Source organism: Ciconia boyciana, chromosome 4 (genome assembly GCF_034638445.1).
Source record: "Ciconia boyciana chromosome 4, ASM3463844v1, whole genome shotgun sequence".
Taxonomy (NCBI): domain Eukaryota; kingdom Metazoa; phylum Chordata; class Aves; order Ciconiiformes; family Ciconiidae; genus Ciconia; species Ciconia boyciana.
In genome coordinates, this window is record NC_132937.1 from 163,230 (window position 1) to 181,862 (window position 18,633).

Below are 18,633 nucleotides of genomic sequence, written 5' to 3' on the forward strand. Positions count from 1 at the left end.
TTTGCAACAGTTCAAGCTGATAGGAAATAAACATGTGGCAAACAAAACCACACAATCAGTCACATGAAATCTATCGAATACTAAAATTATAGTTGAATACTAACAAACAGCTTACCTGGAATAAGGATGGCAATTCACAAACCATTATCTAGAAATTAAAGACTCTCTCTCTTTTTAAATTTTTTTTTTTATTTACTAAAATAATTAAAAAAAATCACAGTATTTTAAGAAATAAAATCCACAGTGGGATTTTAAGCACAATTTGTTATCCTTTCTTTAAAACGTTGTTTCTTCCTCCTTTCACCACCTTGCCCAGCAGTCTCTCTACTTTAATCATAATGACAACAGGCAGTACTAACAAATGCAGAGATGTCCCTTTGTTAATTTTGAGGTATTAAGAAACAAGTGGCTGTTTTAAGCAAAGCAGTTTCTGTCTTGTTTTTGTTTTCTAAAGCAGTTGCATTCAGTCTGGAAAACCATAATGTATTGAAATTAGAAAAACGCACCAAAATTTGCATGTTGAAAAGTTACATCCCATCCCCCCGCTCATTATGCTTCTGTTTGTTTGCAAACAATACAAGTCTCCACTGCAAAGCACAGTGTAATGTAGAGACACAGGGAGTTCTTTCATTAGTCCAGTATGAATGTAACTTCCCATTGTCAAGATCCAGAAGAAAAGATGCAGTGATATAATGGAACCACTTATTCCATCATTTAAATAACTTTAATATACACACACTCACATAGGTACCAGTGCTTTGAAAATAGATCATTCATTCCTAAAAGCAGCTTTGTTTCTTCCTTCTGCCCACCCCACCTGTCCATCCCTTCCCATTCACCACTGTTCAAGTAAGTTGATTAAAATCACACCAAATTTTTATTCATTTTTGGCCTCTGAGGTCTCTTGGAGAGGTTTGTCAGCAGCTACAACACTGACTGTAGTTTCACTGTTGTGGGACAAGTCCACCGCCATTTTCTCAGTGCTTTCCTTTTCTTCTACTGTCAGTGTATTAACAGTCTTTTCTGTGTTCTCCTTCAGTTTGCTGTCCTCTCTGGTCCCTTGCTTACTTTCATTCAGAGCCCTGAAAATCCAAGCAGCAGAAAATGGAAACCTTTACAATCCAAACATGCTTTGGATACAAGGAAATAGGGAGAGTACTGCTCCCAAACAGTTAACAAACCAATAAATCTTATTAAAGCTTGCAAAATTTCAAGTACTTTTATTTAAACAGACAATAAATAATACTTTCTCTTACCCTTTATCCCTCCACAGCCTAGCTACAATATTACATTCAAATGTCTTTCACATGCCAGTAATCCTGGCTGAGATCTCCTCTTTGAATAAACTCTAGCCAGCAAAGACATCTGTTCTATTGAACAGATCTTTGTCAAGAGAAAGAAAATGAATGTTCCAGAGATGCCTATTATTTCATAACATGGACTGATATTTATGAGCATGAAAGGAAAAGATCTTTGCTATTAACTTCACCATGTGCTTTTTGGGGAGACAGCACACATATTGAGATGTTCCTTCACTTGAAGTCCTTAACACTTCTCTGTACGTAATTCTTTGCACTGGAACTCCAAGTTTAGTTGCAAGCATGCTAAAGAGAAATAATAAGGAAGAGAAAAAGCCCAAAGAAACCCAGATTCCATATAATATGCTGCCATTTCCATTCTGCTCTACTAGCAAGTAAACATCAACAATAGACTCAAGTAATGTTAATTTTGGACCAACAAACTGGTATTCACCTTGAAATGAAGTTTAAGCTTTAGGATCATAGTAAAGAACATTTATGATGTGCTACATTTGGATTTGATAACACTTAGATTTTATCTCCCAAACAGAGGGAATTTCTGGAATGATCTGTATTCCGGAAACCCTTGGCCATCTGTAGATAAAAGGTTCTTTCAGTTTGAGGTCTGATCTAGACCTGAAACTGGAAGGGTGCTTGGACATATGGAGATATTCAGGTATAGGTTTAAAAACAAGTTACCTTGGATTTCTGGGTTCCTGGGTCAAACAGGATGGACAGAAGCATCTAGTTGAGTAAATACATCTGATAATTGCATCCAACAATGTTTGTGTTAGACAGAATTCTTCCCTTGTTAGAATAATCTGTCATATCCCTGTGTTTGCTTTCATTACAGGGTTTTTTGGGGGGAAGGGAGAAATGGGTGGGGAGATGCACAAAGATCAACTGTTACATTGGGCTGTTATGCAAAGGAGTCTGCAAACCAACTTACATGCCATGCCTCAGCACATGTCGTTCCCACTCAGAGCCCTCTGTAAATGATCGGCCACAGAACTCACATGGAAAGCGCTTCTCTGGAGCTCCACTGTCAGGATACATCATGGAGTCTGGGAAAGAACAAAATTATCTGCACATTCATGAGCATCAGGACAAGAAGGGACCTTTATGATTATACTCTGATCTTTCCTGCTGCCCTTCAGGGAGGAAAAATATCCCAAAGAAGCAAAAGATTTTCCTTTAAAAAAGTAGGTATTTCTGAAATTGTCCTCCCTATCCTAAAAATGCAAGGTGTGAAAATTCTGTAACCACCACTATGAGAAAAGGTCAATTAAATACAATATGGAAATGGGGCGGGACACACACACACACACGACTTTCAAAATAAATGGAGTGCTTCCCACTTAGACACCAACATGCACAGCCAAGGTTTTGTATTAATATCTAAAAGTGAACTGAGGTTCTCTGAAGTGACCAGGATTTCAAGAAGCTACAGGGCCATCCTGAAAAGTCACAACACACATTGCAGCTGAAAAATTCCATCCTCCATCTTAAGCCTGTTATATCTATTTGCAGAGATGTTTTATTGCTCCCTGTATTTGAACAAGTGAAGAGATTGTGGGGTTTTACGTCAAAACCAACACTGAGAGTTTAGTGTGAAAATAGCTTGAAAGCAAAACCAAAAGAGAACACTTGAGTCAACATGTAATTTTCAAATCAGTGGTGCAAATCTTAGGAAATGGAGACTTGGTATACTTGGCATCTGATACTCATAAGAAATTGTCATCCCCTCAACATGAAGTCTCATGAATAAGAGAATATCACTGAAAGGATGGTATCTTAACTGCACAGGTGTTTAATCTGATCCTAATAAATTATACAAAACATTTAGGGCCTCATTTGCAGAAGTGTCAAGCACCTAGCTTTACATCCAAAGTTACTGGCAGCTGAGGGGACAGCATTTCTGAAAGCCAACCCCCCATGTGAAAAGAGCCAGCTTTAACAAAAGATGAAACATTTTCTAATAAATTAAGATCACCACATAAGCCTTTAAAAATAATTTCATGGACCATCTCACTTCATTCTTTTCACTGGAAATGAGACAGCATATACTCAAGAGCATTAATTTCTTAGCAGGGATTATGTTAAGTAAGAAATCAACAGAATGTCTTTCTGACTCCTCCTGAATTACATAATGAAAGAAAAGGGATTTTGCTTCATTTCAGTTCTTATATCTGCTCACTTGGTTTCTTCACTCTCAAATTTACTCCATTAGAGATCAACCTATAAACTCAGAACTGCCCATGTGCTCACTTTTCTTCTCCATATGTTAAATTTTGTAAAGGTATTTTTGCTATGTTTCCCACTGGTTGCCCTTTAATAAAGTTCTAGATGGAATGGTTCTTTACACTTTTTTTTTTTTTTTTTTAAGTCCCTTCCATCTAGAAGAAAAAATCCTTATTTCATATTTCTTAGCATCAGTGATTTACTATGTGGTTAAACAACAAGAAAGCAAGGTCCCCTCCCGATATGAGCAACAGAAAGAAAGTCAGTGCCATGGGCTCCATTTACATCTGGATCTGACTCCTACAGTTAATACCATATACATGGTCCAAATTTATAAACACCACTAAAACACATTGCCCCTGTACCATGACTAATCCAACACCTATGGAGGGTAGAAGTTTTGGAGGCAACGGCTGCTCTTCTGTACAAGAACAAATCCAGAGTACAGTAGACAATAGGAAATTTATTCTAGGACTGTGCAGACATAATAGAGCCTATTTTGCTCAAATGAATAGGGAGAATTTATACTTATAATTCCCATTAACAAGCACTACCCTAATAATTCTGCTGTCCCTTCTGAATACATTATATGTTCCCACCTACTTCCCCATGAGTCCCTGATTAGTTTGGTTTCCTGGACTGTGAATTCAGACTGCCTCCCAGAAAGAGTAATTAGGCCGTGCACTTACCTGGGGTCTACAAAAGAGGTGTAACATATTGCACAGACACTTGACTTGCATTTGATTTTCCCACATTACACACACAAACACACATGCACACTTATTTTTATCTACTGAAGAGAAAAAACAGAGAAAAAGATTCAGGTTTCCTTTAAAAGTAAGATATAAAGGTCAGTAGAGACAGACAGTTCCTCTGGGATGCAACTTCTAGCGAGAACAGCTACTTTTTCCCTAGAGCATCTCAGATGAATAAGTTAATCCTTTTCCACGCGCATCTTCTTCCTTCTAGGTCCAAATATTTTCTTTTGTCCTTTACCAGCAACCAACCATTCCTTTCCTTTCTGTACTGGCTTTGGCTGGAATAAAGTATTCTTCATAGCAGCCTGCATGGTGCTGTGTTTTGGATTTGTGATCAAAACAGTGTTGATAACACAGAGATGTTTTAGTTATTGCTGAGCAGTGCTTACACAGAGTCAAGGCCTTTTCTGCTCCTCACACTGCCCCGCCAGCGAGCAGGCTGGGGGTGTACAAGAAGTTGGGAGGGGACACAGCTGGGACAGCTGACCCCAACTGACCAAAGGGCTATTCCATACCATATGGTGTCACGCTCAGCAATAAAAGCTTTGGGAACAAGGAGGAAGAGGGGGACGTTTGGAGTTATGGCATTTTGTCTTCCCAAGTAACCGTAACACATGATGGAGCCCTGCTTTCCTGGAGATGGCTGGACATCTGTCTGCTGATGGGAAGTAGTGAATGAATTCCTTATTTTGCTTTGCTTGCACATGCGGCTTTTGCTTTTCCTGTTAAACTGTCTTTATCTTAACCCACAATTTTTCTCACTTTTTACCCTTCCGATTCTCTCCCCCATCCCACTGCAGAGGGAGCAAGCGAGCAGCTGTGTGTGGTTTAGCTGCCCACTGGGGTTAACCCACAACACCTTCCCAACTGACACAGCAGTTCAACTCTGCTAAGCTGGCATGCCCAACTCCTCCTTCTCCAAGGAGGAATAATGATTCTTTGGTCCAGCGTCCCAACAGCCCATTCTTTGCAATGACAGCATACATTGGTCTTAAGCTGTCAATCTAGGCCACAGCTTGACTCACAGGAAGAAATCCTGGCTCTGCTGAAATCATGGACTTCAGAGGCTTGAGCCAGCATTTCCTCCCAGATACTCAGAGACTGAAGATACACTCTAGGCAAATAACACCATGAAGACTAAAATCAGCCAAAGCATCCAAGTGGTATAATACATTACAGTTTGGTGCGGTTTGAAAGCTATGACAACATTAGCTACTGTTACAGGCAATATTTACGAGCACGGGTATAGTCCTATCCTAATAGGGTGAAATTTTTTTTGAATTGGAAGCAGCTTCTGAATATCAACTAGAAGATGATGTTAACATGTGACACTGCACCCAAGCCACATAGCCATGTCTTCAGCACCTGTGTCAGCTGGACACTTGAAGACCACCACTATGAGGTGCAAGATAACATTTCGCAAAAGATAAAGTCAGTAGAACTTGGACTTTTATAAAGGTAGATGGCATAAGGACTTTCCATATTTTTATCCACTCTAGTAAAAAAAAAAAAAAGAAAAATTAGAACTGATATTACCTGAAAAGGAGAAAAATGAACAACTGTCACTTCTAAAGGGAAGCTGGGAAAGAACAGCAGTGAAATACAATTTGGGAAATAAGCATGATTTTTAAATCACTCATTTGAACAGTCAACTACAGATTTTTCAGCCAATCAATCACAGATATTAAAGAAGACTGCAGGTGAAAAAATAAAATAGAAACAAAATTGCTAAAACATTATACCTAGCTTAATTACTGATCATGTTGTCCCAAAAATTGGGGTTCGTTTACCCGGTGTGCAAAATGCCAATATACACACAGAGCAGAGGTATTTTATTGAATATTTGCACAGATATGGGTGCCTGACCCAAGACAGCACACCAGGCTTTCAAATTAACAGTTATTTATACACAAAGCATTAACATATTCAACTTCCTAATACATATGCAGTATTCTTCTATTAAGTGATTGGTTAAAATCTCTTTGCCTAGCATGTAAATTAGTACGCGTGCTTAGTTGTTCTTCTTTGACCTCATCATTTGAGTCGGTGGTATAATTGGGGTAGGTGGTCCTTGAGTCGGTGGTCGCAATCTCCCCCTGCCGGAATTACCTTTCCCCTGGTTTCCTACCTTTTTGGCAGATCCAAGCGGTTCTTCATGGTTTACTAACTAGACTAGTAATACATCAGTTACACTTCTGCTTTCGACAGCTGCATCCTGCTTATTAGACAAAGGTACATTGTATAAGTTCCTATGGAGATAGGGTAGGGCTCTACAGTGGATTGCTATAGCAGCATCAATCTTGATGTGAATTGTATACTTACATTTGATTATTACAACAATCACACAAATCACAGTTATGTCTGTTTCTCCCTGCAAATTTAAATCTCCAACCTAGAAGGTGATATTCTTACATTTTCATAATAAGTATCAAAAATCTCAAGTATCCTGAAGCCAATTTAAATGATGATCTTAATTTGATTTTTTTTCTTTTCTCCCATTGTAGAGTTTATAGGGATTTATGAGGCTCAGCTGATAGTACCTTCTTTTTCTCTGGCTGGATACCATGGTTTTCAGGGTCATTTTAGCATCTGTGCTTGTGTTTAGTGCTGATGTAATCCTCACAAAGACATCATGACTCTTCATCCCTTTCTAGCTGCTGGTCTACACAAAACATTAATGTCTGCTACAGCTGCAAGTTAGGGGAAGCTGGTCCTTTAGTCAAAGCATTAGACTCATTCTTTCATCTCTGAAGCTCTTAGGGTCACATTCCCCACTGAACAGACACTTTAACAAACTTCCACATGAGGGTGCAGAGTTAATAGTCAAACTTTGGAACATGTGTGAAACCAACATCCCTCCTGCTCCTCTCCTGATTTCATTTAGGGCTGCTAACAAAGATCTCATGGAGGATGTTTTTCAATAAAAGTTGTTTCCTGTCTAACTCACTCTCTTCCTCATTAAATAAAGATATCACCAGTCACACTCAAAGTGAAGTGTTAATGGGCCCTTCACGTTCTGTAAACTGCTTGTGAATCTAGCAATCTTAACTTTTACAGGTCTGAAAAGACCTGGGGAGACATGTTTTCTTTTGTGAACAACTCTTGAATGAACTTGAAATGAGTTTTCAATTGAAAACCGAAATTTCAGAAGGAAAAAGGTAAATATGGAAGCATGCTTTTAGTTATAAGTACATAGAAACATGGCAGCCTGCACTCAGCATCAGGAGGTTGGATGACCCCTGGAACCTGATGATTAGGCATGACAAGGCTCACTGCAGTTATTAGTTCAAATCAAGCTCCTTTTACTGTTGAATAAGAACTGCAAACATATTGCATTCCATTGATGAAGTCATGCACTATAGAGCAGATTGTGAGAATACATAGAGTATTCCAGTCAGGACCAGATATTTGCACTAAAATGATTTTAAAAACCCCCAAACAAACACAAAAACACACAACCCCTCCTCACAGTCCAATTCACCAAGAACTACCTTTCTTTATCCCTACTCAGCTAACCATCTGAACAATAAACACATGAATAAGACTTAGTGAACTCAGTGGGATTATTCATAGATGTGAATTTAGGCACAAATGTAAAGTACACAGTTGGAACGGTGATTTGGAGGTAAGGAATGGAACTACCCTGGCTTCAGAGTTGCCAACCAAAGTGATGGCAAAAGGGTCAACTCTCACAAAGAGGAGGGAAGGAATGCTTTGTAAGCACTGGGCAGACAGTGGGCAGACAATAGCCCCAAAATAAGCTTGGCCACTGAACTATATCCCTCACTGGTATAATGTGGAGCAGCAAAGCTGAACATGGGTTACCAACACAGAATAATCTGACAGCTCACTAAAATACTCCACTTATGTATTTTTCTGAGCCCTCATAGATGTTATCTGCACAGTCACAGATGTTACCAGTATTTTCTCATAACGTTTTTTTTTGGAGCATGATTTGGTTTTCTTAAACAGAAATCTTGTCATAAGCATTAGAAACACAAAATTCCTCCAGGAAGTGTCTTGACAAAAGCTCCATTTTGCCTGTACTGACAAGCTTCCATGACTTAAGGAATCTGCTGTAGAGTCAACAGCTGATCTTGCTTGATGGAACTGGCAGGGTCCATTACAGTATCCAGCATAAAAGAAAAAGCAACTATACTGACCTCTCTCTTCAGTCTTGTGGCTTAATTCTTTTTCTTCCTCATCGCTGCTGGAGCTCTCTGTTTTTCCCTTCATTTGTTCCAGCTGATCCAAGTTAACCCGTCCAACCAGCTCAAAATTACGACTCACCTTAAAAGAAACGGTTTTGTCAACAATAAACACCATCATCAACTATTGAAAAAAACAACCCACCAACAAAGCTATAGGTTGAAATGGGAAATTTATCAGGCACCTAGTCAAATTAATACTAGTTTCCCTTCAAACACAATTACATTCACTGTTAATGATTCTTCTTTCCTTTTTTATACTAAATTTCTCCATTTTGCTTCTCAAAATGATCCTATTATTTCAGAAGCTTCCCTCATTTTGAGGTATTGAAAGTAAAAAATCCAAGCAATGCTAAGCACTCTGTTGTTCCTCCTTTCATGGGAGTGTAAAACTGATAGGATCAAGCATCACTATTGCACACCACCACTGCAGAAAAATCCTTTGTGAATGCTTTATTCAGCTTCATGTGTGAAAAGATGGGACCTGAGTGACCACTTTGACAGACAGAGCCCAAGTCATCAACTGTTCTTATGGACATTTGGGGGTGGGGGACATGGAATGGAGGAATAGCTGCCCTGGTGTGGGTTCTCCACGGACTGGAGTCCCTTCGAGAGTATCTGCTCCACCATGGAGCACCTCCTACTCTGTTGTTTCCCCCCAATTCCCTCCTCCTCTCAGTTTCCTCATTCTCTCTGCATTCCCACCTACTCTCTCTGTCATTTTCTGCCCTTTTTAAAATATGTTTTCACAGAGGCACCACCAGCTTCACGTATGGGCTCAGCTTTGGCCAGCGGTGGGTCCGTTACTGAGCTGGCTGGAACCATATCTGTCTGGCACAGGGGAGCCCCTGAACTCCCTCCACAGAGGCCACCCCTGCAGGAAGGAGCGGCAGAGAGGAACTCTTATGAAATGACTGCAACCCCCATTCCCCATATCCCCTGTGCCGCTCGGGGTGGAGGGAGAAGGTAGAGGAGTTGGGAAGGAAGGAGAGAAGTTGAGCTTGGGAAAAATAGGCCAAGGTGTGGGGGGGAAGGTGTTTAAGGTTTTATCTTTGTTTCTCACCATCCAACTCTATTTTAATTGTCAATAAATTAACTTAATTTTCCCCAAGTCAAGTCTGTTTTGCCCCTGACAGTAATTGGTAAGTGATCTCCCTGTCTTTATCTTGAACCATGAGCTTTTTCATCATATTTTCTCCCTGTACTGGTTTTGGCTGGGACAGAATTAATTTTCTTCACAGTAGCCAGCATGGGGCTATGTTTTGGATTTGTGATGAAAACAGTGTTGATAACACAGGGATATTTTAGCTATTGCTGATCAGTGCTTACACAGAGTCAAGGCCTTTTCTGCTCCTCACACTGCCCCGCCAGTGAGTAGGCTGGGGGTGCACAAGAAGTTGGGAGGGGACACAGCCGGGACAGCTGACCCCAACTGACCAAAGGGATATTCCATGCCATATGATGTCATGCTCAGTATATAAACTGAGGGGAGTTGGCTGGGGAGCAGCAATCGCTGCTTGGTGAGCAATTGCATTGTGCATCACTTGTTTTGTACATTCTTTTATCATTATTATTATTATTCTTTTCTCTTCCTCTGCTGTCCTATTAAACTGTCTTTATCTCAACCCACAGGTTTTACTTTTTTTTCCTGATTCTCTCCCCCATCCCACCGGGGTGGGGGGAGGGTGAGCAGTGGCTGTGTGGTGCTTAGTTGCCAACTGGGGTTAAACCATGACACAGTCAACAAAACGTGAACAAGTTTTTAGTGAGAATCAGGCAGCTCAGCTCCTGATAGTTGGATTCAATGAGTTCCCTCCCCACAAACTGACAAAAAAAATACTCTCTAAACATGCCTCAGTTCTAGAATTTTGCTACTCTCACAGCAACACAGCTGAGAACTACAGACATCCAAAGCAGACAGAAGTCTGTGGAAGCTTTCTAGTGACTTCTCCAAGTATGGATCAAGTCTGCACTCAGAAGGTTCCAAACAAACACCAAAGCAGCCTTAACTTAAGCAGTAAGTATAACGAGCTTCTATCTTTCCCTTGTTAAATGTAAACTGGAATGTACTGCCTTGTGTTATTAAAATATGCATGGCATGTCACTTTGCCCAAGTTGCCAGAGCTATCTTACACTTTGGAAGCTCCTGTGTCTTAGAGTGTCTGAATCACACAGCCTTAATGTTGTTTCATAACTTAAAACAAAATCTCACAATATATACAAATGCTTTTTCTGAAAAAAATACAGAACTTGAGAGAAATTGAAGTCCAGCACAGGAGCCTTCTCCAAATTTTGGGAAAAAAATGCGGGTTGGCTATTCAGAGTGGACATGCAAATAAACAAGATATAGCATTTGCAAGAAGTAGATTGTTACAAATTAAAACCCTTTGGATGTTACCTTGTGCTCATCTCGAAGATGAATGTCCAGCTCCTCTGTGTGTTTGGTCTCATAGTAGCAGAGTTGACACTTATAAGGTTTAAGTTCATTGTGCTTCTCTATGTGTTGCTGCAAACTCTCATCACTGGAGCAGGTAAAGGTACACTTATCACAGCGGAAAACAACTCCCTGCAAGTATTTTGACAGTTTGGAACGGCAAACTTCAATGGGAACAACCCGCTCTTCTGTGGGGAGAGGGGAATTATTAAGTTTTAAGAAATAAAAACCATCAGGCAATGTGTCAACAGCTTGTAACATATCACCCATTCAAGAAACAGGATCTGCTATTTGTGTATGCAATCCATCTACCGAGCTAAAACTGGACCAACAAAGAAATACAAGAAAATTCCCTTTCTATACAGACAGGGTTAATTCTACATGACTACAAATGCAAGTGTCCTTGCAAATGTAACCACTCATTAGGTGAACAGAATGGGAAGAAGAGATTTGGGGCAGATAAGAGTGTTAGGGCAGATTTGTGAGACAGAGTAGCAGAGCCTAGGAATATAAAAGCAGACATAAATCAGTCAGACCAAGATCCATTCTGGTTCAATACATGACAGAAGCCAGTAAAAGGTGCTAGAATTGTAATAAACAGGGAGCATGTAGGGTGATTCCCAATACATCAACCTCCCAGCTTCTGATGATCAGAGTTGGTATCCTCACCATCACATTTAATGCTACTCACTGGAGGAGTGAGAGGTTGTGTGCAGCAGTATCTTCTCCTGAAGGTGGTGGTGCAGAGATCAGCCAGGGGCAGAAACTTTCAATACACCCTCAGCTTTTTAATAGTTAAGATTCAAAATCCACACCTACTTAATTTCATGCTCCCCACAATTCTGATTATGTTACAAGCATGTATTGAAAATGCTCTCACTGAGTTATTAAACTCTCTACTTCCTTCCTCTCATGCAAAACACACACTTTTAATAGGGCAGCACAATTAATTTCAGTCTTTCTATAGAGCCAGAATCCTGATGTATGCAACATTCATCCACTGTGGTTCTCTGAGCTGTGCATGCAGGGGAAATCCCAAATTTGACCTTTCAGCAGAGGGTCACCAGAAGATCTTCACTACAGCTTTTGTTACTCAACTGTCCTTTTGAGGTAGAACACTGAAATGTAGTACTATTATTCCTTATGGACTGCAGATTAAAGGAAGAGTTTGATCTTCTTCATGAAGATCATCATTAATGATATCTTAAAACAAACAAACAAACAAAAATAATCCCAGGCCTGATTCTTAGAGGGTAAACATGAAGGGTAGGGGACTTGTGTGCATTGACACATCTCTTATAATTTCTATAGGGAGGCAAGAGCTACAGAATTCATCCATTTGTCTTTGGCCAATGCATAACCCCCACTGCTCATGAGCCTAATTTTCCACAGCCCATCTAAATATTCCACCCTCCTCAGTTTGTTCTCCTCCCTGTCCTCCCCTTTTTTTGAACATAGAAGTTTTCCTACCTCAGAACTTTCTCTTTGTGCACTTTAAAAAGTGGAAGTTTCCCCCCAAAACTATATCTGAGTGAGACCCTGAAAACTTGTGGTTCCTCTCCAGCTAAAGAAGCTGTTGCAAATAAATTCTAAGTTGTGTCCATTCAGGGTCAAGTGGGAAAAGGGACAGGGGTGCACATGCTCTAAGAGATAACAGGAGTTAAAGCTGTGATTTTGAATGCATAACAAGAATATTTTAAAAGGTATTTACAGCTCTGTGCAATTGAATTCACTGAAATAAGGTAACTTGTTTTTAAAAGTGAAAAACATTCCAACTTTTTAAAAGAGAAACACTATTTAAAGCATTTGAAAATTAGATTTTTCTCTAGCACATGACACATATTTTAAAAAACACTAAAGCAGGGGATGGTATAAAAGGTTTTATCCACCACTTTGGAGCAATGCACCATCCTAATTCATATCAGTAAAACCCATCATCTCACTGACAATTGCCCCCACACACACCGCCCAAATCACAGGCAACACAACATAGACTGACTTCCCAGCCTGATCTTGGACTTGCCTTATCACCACGGACCTGCTTGGCAATCACTGGATCTGGTTCTGACCTGTGGTTTAACTTCCTGGCTTGATCTTGGATCTGTATCATCGCTGCAAATTTGTCTGATGATCTGGACTCTTGGTAGAACCTGGTCATCATCTCTGGGTCTGCCCTGCTTGCCTTGCTCAGGTACTGTGGGGCTGGGCCCTGGTCAGCAAGGCTCCACCCTACTGTCCATGTTATCCTCCTCTACTCCCTGGACCTTGGGGAGCAGCTGGCCCTTGCTGCTCTGTGACAGTAATGACTTAAAACTTAAATGTGCATGTATTCATGTTTATCCAAACAATTAACTTAAAAATTGCAAAGTGATTTTAATTTAAAACATCATATTTAGCAAGGTGATGCTCTAATAAGCTCTGATCACTTTAATAGTTGTCTCTCATCACACCCCCCATTCTCTATATTTGGCTACTCATTTATATACTTATTGTATCTGAGCAATTGGCAAAATTGCAACAAATGGTGAGTCCTATCCAGAAATTGTGAAACTTAGCTTTAGCTTCTGTACACAAATTTCATTAAAGTTCAGCAGTGCCCACAAAGGCTACCATGTATGTAAAAAGATGTAAAAAGATGACATGCTGTGGAACAGTTTAGCAAAAGGACTAAGGGGACCTCTGGCCCACCCCCCCCAGCATCATCTCTGAAGAAATTTAATCACTTCTTTAGACTGAAACATTTGGGCTATTTGTAATACAGGTCTGAGATTAAATAGAAAAGCAATTAATGCGCTAAATATTTATAGTATGTAAAGTCAAAGCAGGCATATGTTTTGCTCACAACATGGGAAAAAAAGCGCGTTAACACTCTAAAGCCCTTATATATGAAAGTTTACTATTCTAGAGAAACAGATGACAATTCTATGAAATGGAAGGACAAAACAATTATTTTTACCAAGAAAAAAGTAAAATAATGACTGGAAAACAAATGCCTTGAGGATTATAAACAAGAAGACCTACTATTGATCTTGGTGGGTTGCGTTCAGTCCTGGAAAAATATCAAGGCATTTCATGATGGGAAAATTTGCTGGAAAGGATAATAAAAACTAATTGCACTGCCTGGACTAAATGAAAGGCCAACAGCTCTGCTGGGCATGGAGCAGGAGTTCAGTCTCCATTATGGAACTTTCAAGAGCTCACAAGATTTGCCTGTTATGAAGGCCAAGAGGAACTCAAGAGCCAAATCTCTTCTCATTGTTTGCCTGTAAAGTAGCTACTGACTTTGTAATTTCCATACTCACTCCCTGCTTCAGCCCACAAAGGATTAATTGTGCTTGATCAACCTGACTGCCTTCTATGATGAAATAACTTGCTCAGTGGATGAGAGAACTGTGGACATCATCTACCTTGATTTTTAGCACGGTCTTTGACATGGTCTCCAACAACACCCTTGTTGACAAGCTGGCAAGATTTGGACTGGAAAGATGGACCACAAGATGGGTAGAAAACTGGCTAAACTGAGCCATTAACTACCACCTTTTGAGGTAAGAAAAGTCAGACTGGCAGCTAGTCACGAGTGGAGTTCCTCAGAGGTTGATTCTGGGTCTGGTACTATTCAATATCTTTATAAATGATCTGTATGACAGTATTGAAAACACCCTCACCAAGCTTGCAGATGACACCAAACTGGGGGGAGAGGTAGATACACCAGAAGGGAGAGCAACCTTACAGAGACCTCGACTGGCTGGAAGACTGGGCCAAGAAGAATTGATTGAGGTTTAACAAAGATAAATGTCAAGTCCTGCACCTGGAACAGAATAATCCCAAGCAGCAGTACAGGCTGGGGTCTAACTGGCTGGGGTGGAACTCTGCTGTAAAGTACTTGGGGATCCTGGTGGGCAGCAAGCTGAATATGAGACAGCAATGTGCCTTGGTAACAATGAAGGCAAACCAATCCCTAAAAGGTAGTTATAGAGAAGATGGAGGTACTCCCTTCATAAGGATGTGTGGTGACAGGACAAGAGGCAATGGGCACAAGTTGCTTCAGGGGCAATTCCATCTGGATATAAGAAAATTCTTCACCATGAAAACAATTAAACATTGGAATAGGTTATCCAGAGAAGAAGTGGAATCTCCCTTGCTGGAAATAATTAAGACTTGGCTTGACAGGGCCCTGGATAACCTAATCTAAGGTCCTGCTTCCAACAGATGGTTGGACCAGATGATCTCCAGAAGTCACTTCCAATGTAGACTTTTCTATGATTCTATGAATCAAAGTTAAATTGCTCAGAGGAACTGATTGAGCAGAGTAGGCGACACATGACAGAAGGCTCTCAGTGGCAAACTGGCAACATCCTGCTGGCCATAACAATAATGTTGTAGCTTGGTAAGAATCAACTTCTGTAGCTATTCACTAAGAGGCAAATAGTCTTCATTTCAACTGCATGCTGCCAAATCAGGGACTTGAGATGACACCATTTTGAAAGCTATAATGTAAGTTAGAGATCTAGAACTGTTTTCTCGCTTTGCTGGAGGGATTTTTGCATAGGAGAGAAGATAATACAGAAAATGGATCAAAACCTTCAGTCTTCTGACTTTATACAATGTACTGCTTCCTCTACCTGGAGAACAAATGTGCTTAGACCACAGCTTGAGACTGTCCTTGTTTTATCAATCCAAATGGCTACAAGTAAGGAAGGCTATCTGAGACTGTGCAACATCCCTCAGTCCTGTCTGCACAGCAGCACCTTCTTTCTGTGCACATTAAACCCCATCAAAATCCTCCGCTTTAGCTGCCACAATTAGAGACAACAATAGGTTTTAATCTGGATATATACACCAGAAAGAAAAATTTTAAGAAAGGACCTTAATTCCTTTACAGTCTGGGTGCTGCATGCCTGAGAAAAATCCTTGCCCTTCCCTCAGGGACCTATAAAACTCTTTAAAGGCTAAATTTTCATTTGCATTAAAGCCTTTATTCTGTTTTACCTCCCCCAACACTCTAGTGAGTGTATAATCACATCTCTTCCTACTACAGTTTTGTTTCAGCAGCACATGGGCTCAAGGGTGCTTTGTGCAACTGAAGCTACAGCTATACAAAAGAACAGATCCGGTGTCACATATTCAGGGGGTAACCACTCCTGCTTCCTAGCATTTGGTCAGAAACAGCTCTGTAAAGCCAGCACAACTGCTTGAACCCATGAAGTGCTACTCCACTGTTGCATCTCGACATTCTTAGCATTGTCTACATTTGCTGGAAGTTTGCCTAACTAGGCCCAGCAAGATCTCCCTCTCTCTGTTTATTTGCATTTGAACTGTCAGACCTTCTCCACTTGATCTTGGGCAAAACCACAAACCAGAGAACGCTTTCTCACAAGATGTGCCTAAGCCAGTATTTGGAGCCCCAGGGTTTGTGTTCCCTGCCCCCCCACTTCCAAACCCACCTTTTCTCCAGAGGAGTAATCCTGGAGCATGCCCTAAAGCTGGACAAAATACAACACTATGATACCTTCAAGGACAAGCTTGCACCTAAGTAAAAGCACCTCTTGAATCCTTACACTTACTAAGACAGGTTCGTTATACGCCTTTTGGGTCCTTGAACAGTCCTTAGCCTGTTTCTCAAATGCTCCTTCAAAATAGCCTTTACAGCAGAAAAAAGTTTGAATGATATACGTCTACTTCACTGCCTTGGTACAGGAAGGACTCTCAATAACCAGCATTGAAAAGTGGTTTGCTACAAGGGATTATGACAGTGATTGCAACACCAGAAGCTCCTCCAAGAAAATGATGGCATGTGAAACGTGTTTGCTCATCAGGAATACAATACTCAAAAACTCTGCCCAACCTGCAAGCAGGCAGAGTACTATCTAACACACAGGTTTGAATTTTGGCAGCCAACAGACCTGCAAGCATTAAGTGTGATAGCTGTGGGCAGGTGTATTGGGTCTGGCTGGGATGGAGTTAATTTTCTTTGTAGTAGCTTGTATGGGGCTATGTTTTGGATTTGTGCTGAAAACAGTGTTGATAACACAGGGATGTTTTAGTTACTGCTGAGCAGTGCTTACACAGAGTCAAGGCCTTTTCTGCTCCTCACACTGCCTCGCCAGCAAGTAGACTGGGGGTGCACAAGAAGTTGGGAGGGGACACAGCCGGGACAGCTGACCCCAACTGACCAAAGGGATATTCCATGCCATATGATGTCACGCTCAGCAATAAAAGCTTTGGGAAGAAGAAGGATGGGGGGGACATTCGGAATGATGGCATTTGTCTTCCCAAGTAACCATTATGCAAGATGAAGCCCTGCTTTCCTGGAGATGGCTGAACATCTGTCTGCTGATGGGAAGTAGTGAATGAACTCCTTATTTTGTTTTGCTTGCACGTGCAGCTTTTGCTTTCCCTATTAAACTGTCTTTATCTCAACCCACGAGTTTTCTCACTTTTACCCTTCTGATTCTCCCCCCTTCTGATTCTCCCCCCTCGCTCACAGGGGGAGTGAGTGAGCAGCTGTGTGGGAATTAGCTGAAATTCTTCACCATGAAAGAAAAGAAAAGAAAATTCTTCACCATGAAAACAATTAAACATTGGAATAGGTTATCCAGAGAAGAAGTGGAATCTCCCTTGCTGGAAATAATTAAGACTTGGCTTGACAGGGCCCTGGATAACCTAATCTAAGGTCCTGCTTCCAACAGATGGTTGGACCAGATGATCTCCAGAAGTCACTTGGAAGTCATTTGTCAGAAGTCATTTGTAGGGTTCTTTCTGCAGAAGTATGCATTGAAGAGGAGCTGGTGGTTGTTTGCTCTTAGATGTGCTTGTGCTTTCCTACTGGATGAGGTTAGTGTGTACTGGGAGCAGGATGCCTGTGTCTGAGGAAGGAGGGTGACTGTAGGGACGCTTTCTTGTTTAGCCTACAATGTGGACTATAATGATTACTCTGTCCCTGTGGGGTGAGCAGGTTCATTTGAGATTCTGCTAGCCACTTTTGGGGTGTGTATTGGTGGCTCCTGCTCAGAAGGTGTTTGGATATGTGTTATGATTTGTAATAGAATCAGTTTCTCTCCTTGGTAAGTTACCGTGACTATGCAATTCTGTAAGGAGAGGGGGAGAGGAGAGAAGAGAGAATTTATTTGTGGGTGGGTGTTTCTCTGCTGGTGCTTGGAGTTTTTCTGAAAAGTCCTTAGGCGAATACAGTCATACTGAGATGGGAAGAAGGGCCTTCAGTGTGTTTTCAAGGTTGGAAAGTTCCTTACGACTCCCCCTGATGAATATGGATACTTGTATCTTTCAGCAAAGTCTGGATGTCACTGCTGTCTTCCTTTAAGAGATTTGGTGAGTGTGACTTTTGGGGGTGTGTTTGAAACAGTCTATTATATTACATCTGGGCCGTGAAACTATGAAAGGCCTTAACTTTTCCTACTGCTGTTCTGAAGATTGATTACTTTCCTCCATCTCAAAAACATAATAAGGGAGAGCAGTTAAAGTCAGGTTACAGAGTTTCTTGAATCTGGACAGCGTAACTGAGGGAGATTGTGAATGTCTAATTGAAGTATGTGTTAAGAGTCCTTCGGGGATTTAAAACTCCAGTCTTTATTTTCTACTGAGAAAGTTTTTTTTTTTTTAATTTTTTTTTTTCTTCTGCTCCCGATATTTAGTAAGGTCCCGGGAAATATGAGCAAGGACAGGTCTGAAGGAAT

At 40.8% G+C, this 18,633-nt stretch overlaps 1 protein-coding gene across 1 annotated transcript; it reads right to left on the minus strand.

The window, feature by feature from the left end:
• Positions 1-550: 550 nt before the first annotated feature.
• Positions 551-12,660, minus strand: LOC140650951 (zinc finger protein 462-like). The gene is made up of 4 exons (XM_072859869.1): positions 10,904-12,660; positions 8,461-8,587; positions 2,248-2,362; positions 551-1,082 (listed from the first exon to the last, which is right to left on the minus strand). Exons 1-4 carry the CDS (start codon positions 11,207-11,209, stop codon positions 878-880), a joined length of 753 nt encoding a protein of 250 aa, XP_072715970.1. The 5' UTR covers positions 11,210-12,660; the 3' UTR covers positions 551-877.
• Between the last annotated feature and the right edge of the window lie 5,973 nt (positions 12,661-18,633).